Genomic DNA, 10,830 nt, shown 5'->3' with positions numbered 1-10,830 from the left:
AATTTCATATGGGTAAAATTTTTCTATAACATGGAATGGGTTGGATCGAATCTCCTCCTTACATATACATATATATAGCGAGTTCAAACAACAAATGGAGGTGAAATTTAAGGGCTCTTTTGATGATCATTTTGTTTTTTGTTTTGGTGGTTGGTTTTTAGTTTTTCAAAATTTGATAACTAATTCAATCTCCTGTTTTTTGTTTTTCAAAAACGAATTTGAAATTCTAGGTAAATTTCAGGAAAAAAAATAGTTTTCAAAAATAGGTTTTTTTTTTTTTTTAAATCTCAATTTTCTTCTAATACTCAACTTTTTTTTTTCTTTTCTCATATTTATCTCTAAAAAAATTATTTTTCACTTTAATTTTGTTTATTTATAAATTTCTCTCTACAAACTTTATTTTTCTTTTTCTAAAATTTTCATATTTTGAATATTTATTGCTATTGGTTTCTCTCTAAATTTTTATGTATTTTTAAACATACCAGTTTCATTTCTCTCTCTAAAAATTTAATATTTTTCCTAACTTTTTTCTCTATAAAATTTCATATTTTATAACTTTTCTTTCTCTTCGTAATCTATTTTTTCTCTAAAAATTATATTTTATTTTCTCGTTTAATTTTCTTTAAGTTTTATTTGTCTTTGTATTTATTTATTTTCTATGAAAATTATATTTTGAATCTTGTTTTTATCTCTAAATTTGTTTCCACTATAATTTTTCTCTCTGTTTATATCTTTATTTTTTTCTCCAAAAATTTGCTCGTTTTGTCTTTAACTTAAATTATAAAATAATTTAAAACAATTATAAAACCCATAATTTTTCTCGAGAACATCTCTCAGACCCAAGAACGAGGTGGAGACGGAAACTAAAAATTTTCACGAGCCCGAGAATGAGGGAGAACATCCTCACTCGCACCCACACCATTGTCATCTGTAGTCTACATAAAATTTTCTCTCTATAATATGTATTTTCAATTTTCTAACTTTTTCAAACCTAAAAACTAAAAATGGTTACCAAACATGTTTTATGGTTTTTGTTTTTTAAAAACAGAAAACCAAAAACCAAAAACTAAAAACAAGAAAATCAAAAAGTAAAATGTTTATCACACGGACCTTAAATTTTTTATTTTTGAGTTTTATTAGATGATATATATTTTAACCAATAATTTAGTTGGTTTTTATATATTTTCTTATAATTAGGATCTAAAACGTGTAGACATTTTTTTAGTTGGACACCTCAACTTTTGAATTTACAAAATATTTAGTGAAATGCAATGATTGAGGATGCGCACCAAAAGTTTGACTAAATGTAAACAAATAACATGTTGTTGGCTTATAAGATATTATTTACCATGTTTGTTCTAACTGAGATATGGAAACCTTTATGGCCAAAATTTTGAAAAGAAAAATATTTTCTCTCCTTTTGAAAAAATCCAGAGCTATCAAACTTTTAATAATAGTTGTGACCATACCAAACTCATATTCATAGCAATATAAATTACACAACCCCAAGAAAATGTAAAAAGAAATAAAAAATCTGATCCCACATCCGACATGTGCAGTTTGCAGCTTTAATGTACAAAGATATGAAAAAAGGGATTTTTAAAATATATTCTTTTCATCAACTTTTGAGATTATATCTATGGAGTCTCAAATATTTTTATTTTCTAAATCGTAAAAGCAAGATTTCAAACATTCGACTTAAAAAAAAAAAAAAAAACCACCAATTGATCTACACTCAATTTGACCTTTAACTACTCCATTACAATGTCTGCATAGAGAGATAAATGTTCAACTAACAAACTTATTAGATATGTTTTGGAAGAAAAACTTATTAGATAATTTTTAGAGTAAATTAATAGTAACGTTCAAGCAGGATTCTGCTAAGCTATCGAAATAGCCACATGGCAACTTAGATGAGATGATGAGGTGTGGCCTTAAGTTTCAAGGTAGGACCTGCAAAAGGAACAAACACTTCGACACTCAAGTGATCGGTATGACAAGAGATGAGTAGATTATTCTCATAGCAGAATTGTGTACCTGACTGAGTGACCAATTGCCCCTTTTATAGGCAGTGGGGGGTGGATAAGGCTGTTTGAACCGTTCTAACCGGCGGTTACGAGTTGTTGAACCCCAAGTCGATTGTTAGACCTGAGGTCGGAATCCCCAGGTCGGTTGAAGAGAAATTAGTTGATTCTCCAATTGGTTTTATGGTCTTCAGCTCGATCCCAAGAGTACTAAGTTGATCTTTTGCGTTAAGTTAGTTGGACGGATCTGACGATACCGAGCTGACTTGGTTGGTACACGTGTCATGTTGTACTTTTTCACTCCAACAATATGGACAAAACTTTAAAATTTCAAATATTTTTTATACTATTTGAAAAAGTTTAAATTCCATCTCCATCCTTTCTAGTCCCTATGGTTTTAAAAGTACCAAAATTAAATAGAAATAGAAATATGAAAATAAATCAAAACAAAAAAGTAGGGTACCAAAATAATAAGAAAAGAGTAGTGAAAATAAGTGATTATAAATTAAAGGGGTTTGTGTGATTTGGCTTTGAGAAATCCCACTTTTGCTTCGTAGGAAAGCTCGAGGGAGGAGAAAAAATAATTATAAATTGACTCTCTCTCTCTCGTTTTTTGGCATTGGCAAAAGGGCGGCCTTTTTGGGTTTGCCAATAATGAATTGCAGAATTGATTCCCCATTCTCATTTGATGTGGTAGATGACCTATTCCCTCTCCCTCCTCTTTCCTGCATGGATATCCCTCTCCCTCAGCTGCCCTCCGTCGTCTCTCGCCCCGCCGCCGCCCTAAAGCCCAAAAACTGCCGCCGTCGAAAACCGCCACCCGTCTCCTCCGACCACAGCAACCCCAATGAGCACAAAAAGAGAAAGATCATCCACAGAGACGTGGAGCGCCAAAGAAGGCAAGAAATGTCCACTCTTTACGCCACTCTTCGCTCCCTCCTTCCCTTTGAATATCTCAAGGTAGACTTTCGTAGCTTGTAGTTTAACTCAATTTCGGTGTTACACCGACCTTTATGAAATAATTGACAACTAAAATAATGAAGTGCGTCCATCCGAGAGATGACACAGGAGTAAGGATTTGGAGTTTCGTGGTATCACCTACCAAAAAAATTTTTTGTTTTAAACCTACATTGTTGGGACATCAATTTCGAGAAATAAAAAAACAAAATCAAAGTAGATTTTTTCCGTGTTCATTAATATTCATGGATGTCCATTTCACTCATCAATTTTATTCGGATCCCATTTTTAGACCGCATGCTCAAGTTTTGTGCTCTGATACAATGTCTATTATAAATTCATGTTAGATCCTTATCTTATTCATGTGAGATCTTTAACGGTTATAATGATCAATTTGGCCGCAATTCTTTTTGGACAGGGAAAACGGTCGATATGCGATCACATGCACGAAACGGTGAAGTACATACGGCATATGCAGAGGCAGGTTCAAGAGCTGTCCGACAAGAGAGAGGAGCTGAAGAAACTTTCCGGCGAGGATTCCGACGCCGGCACGGCGGAGACACTGAGTGCCTCAAAAAGGGACTCCGTGGCGGTGAGGCCGAGAGGGGAAGGGGTCCAAGTCGTTTTGGATACGGGCACCCAACACAGGCTGCCCGTTTCCAACATTCTAGAAGCTTTACTCGCCGTAGGCCTCGAAATCGTCGGCTGCATTTCCACCAAAATAAACGACAGGTTCCTTCACACCATCGAAGCCGTGCCCGACGGTAGCCTCCGAAACATCGACGTGTCGGAACTCCACCATAAATTGACCAACTTGGAATATTTTCCATTGGATTAATTAGGGGTTTTTTTTTTATTATTTTTTTTTAATAATGGGAGATGTGTTGTTGGATTTTCTTGAATCATGAATAATGGCTGTCGAATAATTTGAGTACTAATGTTTTTCTTTTTTTTTTCCTTTTTCTGTTTATGTTTTGTACTATTGAATGCAATGAAGTTAATTAAGATGATGGATCAAATCAGGCATTAATGGCGGATGACGTGGTAGCTTTTATCTCTGTGGGAGCAGGTTGCCAAATAATTAGCTTGGCAAAGTATTAATTCATTCTTTTATGTCTGCTACTTTTTCCCAAGGTCTTGTCATGTAATCAAATCCAATCAAAACTCAAACTTTATCTCATGCTTTTACAGTTTGCTCACTCTCCGGTGCAAAAATTTCAAAAGCAAAAATAATATATTAACTAATGATTTTTTCAATTGGTAAAGGGAGTCATTGGGTAAGGATCCATGTTGCGATCCAAATCGCTGATATAAATGTTTATGATATACATGAACTATTTTTCTCTTATTTAATTGATTTTGAGATAGAATCTCATGTATCATGATATACTGAGATACACAAACTATACATATGAGACTTCATAATTTATGAAATTAACTTTGATTATTTTTATTAAAAAAAGAAGAAAAAGAAGAAGAAACTTTCCCAACAAAGATCAAATCCTTAATTATTATTGTGGTTGAAATTCAGTGGCTCTGTGATACATATGTTATTTTATTTTGAAAAAAAGATCTTGGGTAAACACCTTTGGCTATACACTTGGTTACCTTCCATCAGGACAGCTCAAGATGGTACAGAACTTTAGACAAAAACTATGATGGAGAGGTCTTAATATATAAAATATCATTTAAAATTTATTTTTCTTAGTTTTTGAGGGGTAGAATTATATATTAAATTTTGATCATCTAAGTTTATTGATATATCATTACCAATCCATTTAATCTTCCTTGTGACATAATTGACCTTAAATACAATTAATTTTAATTTTGAAAAGCTTCAACAATTGTTGTCGGTATTGTTAATAATATTCTATAAGCAATATACACGTAAAAGTATTTATTATTTTTTTGTATAATTTAATATTTTTTTAATAAGATGGACAATTTCATTTTGCAAGACTTTTCTTAATATTTTTAATTCAAAAAATAAATCTAAACCGCTAATATCACAAAATGTATCATCTTTTAATATATTTTCAAGATTAATACCATATCTTTTCAGATTATCATCATCTAATCACTTTAAAAATTTCCTATCAAATAAGAAGTTAAAAGATATTTTCATATATGTGAAATTGTTCAAATCTATTTTGAAGTAATAAATTGCTTAATCTATAATATAGTAAAAATAATCAATTCTAAAAGAATCTTGCGGTGATCATGTTTCTTTAATATCAGCATTCTTATCAATTTTTTTAATTGCTCTTTTTTCACGAAATATATTTCCATAACATTTGCAATTTCCTTAGCCAAAATCATGTGAATCCATTTTCTCTATGCTTCCTCTCTAATTTTTTTCCATGATTAGATGCTTCATTTTCAACAATCATATCATTATCTACTTTTTTTTGATCTCTTGATTTGTCTATATCTATCATTTCTTCTATTATTTCGTCATTTTATTATTTTTACTTTCAATAACAAATTTATCGATAGCATTTTTTTGATATTCAATAAGTTTTTCTACTCTTATTTTCTTTTAAGCTTTTCATATCAAGATTCATGTATTTTTAGATATTCCATTCTAAGTAAGCAAATTTAAACAAATCTCAGATATTAGGTTTTGAACAATCAACAATATGAAATAATTTATAAAAAAAATGTAAAAGAATTTGAACGAAAAACCTGGAATTTTGAAGCCGTTAGGTTGAGTTGAGGAAATAAGAAACTTTGATTTTTATTATAGCAATAGAAATATTGTAAGACCATATAGAAGATCAAGATGAAAATGTGAGTTTTCAAACAGATTGAGAGTAGGGGAGGGGGATAGTTCTGACAGAGAGAGGTCAAAATATGGAAGGTCTCCACACTCCCAAAGTAAACTTGGGAGGATTGGGAGAATTATGAGGAGCTTATATGAATGAGTTGAAATTTTTTTTCGAAATTTGTAAGAAACATGAACAAATAGATTAAGGTTAACTAATTTGAAAGATAATGTAATCAAAATGGAGAGAAATTTATGAGCCTATTAATTGTTGACTTTTTTAATAGTGTGTATTTTCAATATTTTAAAAAGATATATGAAAAATAATAAGTAAATTATTTTATATTTTACATTTAATTTATAATTAAAAACTGAATTAAATAGATATCAATATTATATATTATAAAAGAAATATGAGACATTCCTAAAATGGAGAACTTATATGTTCGTCTTGCTCGTAAAATGAAGAACTTATATGTTCGTCTTGCTCGTAAGTAGTTTAAGCCGACTTTACCTCCTATTTTCTCTCAAGAAAGTATTAATGAGATTTATTTATTGATTAAATATAATATAAAGAAATAGAGATTAGATGGTGCTCTTCCTTATTAATTATTGTGGAGTTAGGTATTTAAAAAATGATTGTGGAGTTAAGTATTTAAAAAATGGTTACTGAAAATCAAGCGGCAATATTATTTGAGTGTATATTCTAGAAACTATTTTTCAAAAAAAAAAATCTGAAAAATGTACTCCTATATTTTACTTATTTTCAGATACTTTATGTCCTTGTCAACAAAAAAGAAAAAAAAGACCCTGCCTGAATTATTTTGTATGCTAATGGATCCAAACTTTCCCGTGAATAAGTGACCTTTTTTTTTTAATTTTTTTAAAAGGTAAATATATTAAAAAGGAGGATGTCATAGTGCGAGATCAAGGCACAACATCCAAAAGGTAAATAAGAAAATCAAGAAAACAAATCCTATGTCGAGATAATCATAGGATCGTGGCTCAAACAACAACTCTCAGGTCAGGTAGTACAACGATAATAGACCTCAGTTTTCAAGACGCGCAAAAGGACACAAGGTGACCGACCCACCCCACCCGCATGAACCCTAGCATTACGCTCCCTCCAAATAAACGAACAGCTGAAGTTCGAGATCAAACGCCACACACGACAACGAGCATACTTTTCAGCACTAATGTGACAAATCCAAGCAAGCTCAATAGAGCAATATGATACTCGATGAGAAGAACCAGTCAAAGCAATCATATCATACCAGACCTCCCAACTAAAGGGACACTCAAAGAAAAAGATGGTCCATGGACACCATGCTAGCACAAAACACACAGGAAGTAGGAAGAGAAGAGTCCCAACGACACAAACGATCTCTTGTAGCAAGCCAATCACGCACTGCCAACCAAGAAATGAAGGAATGCTTCGAAATGTTCCACTAAACAAAACCAAAGAAAACCAAGGAAAGGATACGGGCCGGTCGCAACACACCCCACACACTCGACAAAGAGAAGAGACCCAATGGCGTCGGAATCCAGATGGACACATCATCCCTCCCAATAAAAAACCGGCACAGATGAAATCTCAGAGACTAGCGACCAAAGATCATCTGACCCTCAAGGCCAGCGCAACGAATCATCGGGAACCAGAAAATAAGCAAACTTTCGCCTAGGGCTAGCTGGCAGCATCCACGATAATCTTGTCACCAAACCTTGGATAAATCAGAACTCCTGGAAGTCAAGTATCATGTCACACAAAACAACGCTGACCATCTCCAATAGCAAGAGGCCGAAATGCATCCCGAATATAAAGAATATCCCGCCAACACCAAGAGAACTGAGGTGAAGCACGAACAGTCCAAATACAATCTCTTGGGTGTATCCTTTCACATCATTGGTTTATATTTTAACTCATATCTAAGTGTTATTACCTATTGACAAATTAAGATAAGCAACACATATTTTATTAGTCGTCCATGTAATCAATCCATGAATAAAATTCTCAAATTTTCTAAACAACTTGTGCTTTTTCCAAGTGACCTATCACTTGCCACCTCCACTCAATGTTTCTAACAACTTGTGTTTTTTCCAAATGGTAGTGGAGTGGTCCCAAAGGGAAAAATGATATAATAATATATATTTAAATACTGACGGACAGTAGATATATTCCATCATAATCCAAAAGTTTGACAATTGTTTAATATTTTTTATAAAGGAAAAAATATCTATTCTCTACCTTTCTTTATATCATAAATAGTATAGTAGTGGTAGGGAGGAGATATCTACTGGCCCATCAATATTATTTTATATAAATTTTGGATACGGCTGCATTTTATGAAATAATGATATAATTCATCTTTATTCATTCATTTATTTATAAATATATATAAGTTTATGGGCTCTTGGAGATGATGTGAGGAAATTTTTGCAGTATAAATATTATTAATATTAACCACATTTGTCAAAGTAGATATAGTTTAGCGATAATTTACATATATCTCAAATTAAAAAATTGTGTTATAATATTTAACTAACCTAACAAATGTATAGCAATGTTTACCTTAAAAGTTTAATTATAGTTAAAAATATATCATTTTATGTATTGAATGAATTATCAAATATATGTCAAGTACAAAATTGGTAGGATTTGAAAGAAAAACTCATAATTTTTGTTTGACATTTGTGAGATTCATGAGAAATTATTCTTATGAAATTTAATTTTTTTTCCAAGCTTTATTTCATTGAAAATAGTAAAATTTTAGAGATTTTTTACCATATTTTTCGTCAAAAATTAGTAAATCTTTTTTTTTTAAATGACAATTGTAACAATTTGTTAAAGGACAACCGTACCAACAGTTACGATATTATCCGATGTGGACATAATCCTCACCTCTTTGCTTTTGATTTGATCTAAAAGACTTCATGACAATAGAAATAATTATCATTTCTTATATACGGTAGATTACTTCCTTCCCTAGTTAATATGAAACTTTGTATACACTCTTTTTACAAATCCAACATAATTACCTATCTAGTCTAAGTCTAGACTCTAATTTACTGCGATTAAAATTTGACATGGAAATGATACATACACATGGGTAAAAAGATTGATTCTTTTTTCCCTTAAAAAGAATGGTAAGGGTACAATATCAATAATTGCATGCATCACTGTTCTGCAAGCAATAGCCGTCACCCACTTTTATGATTGTCTTTATTTTTCTTTCTTTTGGCTGTTTTCAAATTGTCTGAGAATAATTATTTTATTATTATTATTATTATTATTATTTTTTGAAACATAATTATTTTATTTATTATAGTAGGAATTTAATTAATCATTTTAATTAGCGTAACCTAATCTATGATTTTGGCTATGGCTTTTAGCTCAGAAAAGAACAAGTGAAAAGGTCATAAAAAGGTCAAAAAGTGAGAGGGATTCGCTGACAAATAACACACACATCTTTCAATTATACATAGTTTTAATACGTGGCTAAAGATAATACGTCCACTTACCTTGTCTTCCATGCCATAATCAAATACATTGAACTTCATTACCTACTCCGTGAGAAAAAAGTGTCATTAAATCATTCCATTACTCGTTATGTTTGCAATTCATCAATTTGCTTATATCTTGACAAAACCCCTTCATCCGTGCAAACTTGATGTCTGGATGGGCTCTAACTCAAATTTGAAAATAGATATAGACCATGAAAAAAACGTTTATACCGTGTTAAAGATCTCACCTTGAAAAGATTAAAGACTAACAAAAGTTTATAATGGACATAAACTACTCTTTGTCAATTGGTTTTGGGATGAATCTCCATAAATATTAATATGGTATCAGAGTTCAAAAACTCAAATGAACATCTGATCCAAAATGAAATCCGACCACAATCGATGGACCAATGGATTTCAAGATGAAACATTACGGTTAAAAAAGAATCAATTCAATTGATTCCTCGTAGAGATTCGATCAATCAAAAACAATCACAATCTAAACATGTGAATTGATAATCTTGTTGAAATTTGAATCAATCTTGCAGCAAATGATTGCAAGTTTCATTATTGTTAAAATTTCGTAAATTCAAAATCTCTACCGTGTGCATATCCCGATCGTCAATCCTTTCAAGAGAGGTGATAGAAAGGTAGTAACAATAACACATAGATCTTTCAATTATATGTAGCTTTTTAAAAATGTGGCAAAAGAAAATTTGTCTGATTTAATGATGGGAATGGAATAATCACAGATGTCAATTTTACCTTTTCATGCCTTGAATTTAAATTTCCCAAATTTGTAATTTAGTCCTACACGATCTCTCTGGTCACAAATTTTTGTTTTCATTCTCTAATTAATTAATTATTTTCAGCCTAGGAATTTTATAGACATTTGACAGGAGCTAGGCCTAACATTTGATTCGATTGATTTTGTAATGGAAAATGGGGTGAGCTTCTTTACGAGCTAAGGGTATTCACAGGTTGGATTGGATTGGGTTAGGTGAGATTTTAGGACTAACCCAAATTTTTGGATTGGCCATATAGATCCTGTCGGACTTAAATTGGATGACCCAATATTTTCGTATTGGGTTGTCGGGTTGAAGCTGCTGCAACGAGCTGGCGATGAAGAGCAACAGAGACAAAGGCTATAGGTTACATGATCCGATGCAACGGCCGGCGAAAGGGAGCTACTACATGGTAGAGATGCTATGGGTCACGAGATCTGTTGCATCAGGTCGGCAATAGACTTCACGACAGTGACAGGCTTCACAGTGGCTCGACGAGGCTTCTGGATCTGCTAATGGTGGCGACAGGAAGCTGCTGTAATGGTGGTGACAAGGAAATTCTTCAACGGGCTGGCAACAGAGAACTAACAACGACGATTGAGAGTGAGAGTGAGAGAAGAAAATGATAAATGGATGAGAGACTTTGATTGAGATACAAAATAGAAAAAGATAATATCAAAACCTAAAAAGATAATACGAAAACCTTTAAATAAAAGGTTCATATTAGTATTGAAAATAAAGATATTATTATATATTTATAAATAAATAAATAAATAAATAAATATATATATATATATAA

The 10,830-nt window shown here is 31.8% G+C and overlaps 1 protein-coding gene across 1 annotated transcript; it reads left to right on the top strand.

The window, feature by feature from the left end:
- Nucleotides 1–2,555: 2,555 nt before the first annotated feature.
- LOC111023734 (transcription factor bHLH118) lies at nucleotides 2,556–4,018 on the top strand. Its single transcript, XM_022301212.2, has 2 exons — nucleotides 2,556–2,984; nucleotides 3,400–4,018. The coding sequence occupies exons 1-2, from the start codon at nucleotides 2,679–2,681 to the stop codon at nucleotides 3,817–3,819; spliced, it is 726 nt and encodes a 241-aa protein (XP_022156904.1). The 5' UTR covers nucleotides 2,556–2,678; the 3' UTR covers nucleotides 3,820–4,018.
- Nucleotides 4,019–10,830: the final 6,812 nt, after the last annotated feature.

Source organism: Momordica charantia, assembly GCF_013281855.1.
Source record: "Momordica charantia cultivar OHB3-1 chromosome 6 unlocalized genomic scaffold, Mcharantia_2.0 BLBB01000006.1, whole genome shotgun sequence".
Lineage (NCBI taxonomy): Eukaryota > Viridiplantae > Streptophyta > Magnoliopsida > Cucurbitales > Cucurbitaceae > Momordica > Momordica charantia.
This window is presented reverse-complemented; position numbering and strand designations above follow the sequence as displayed.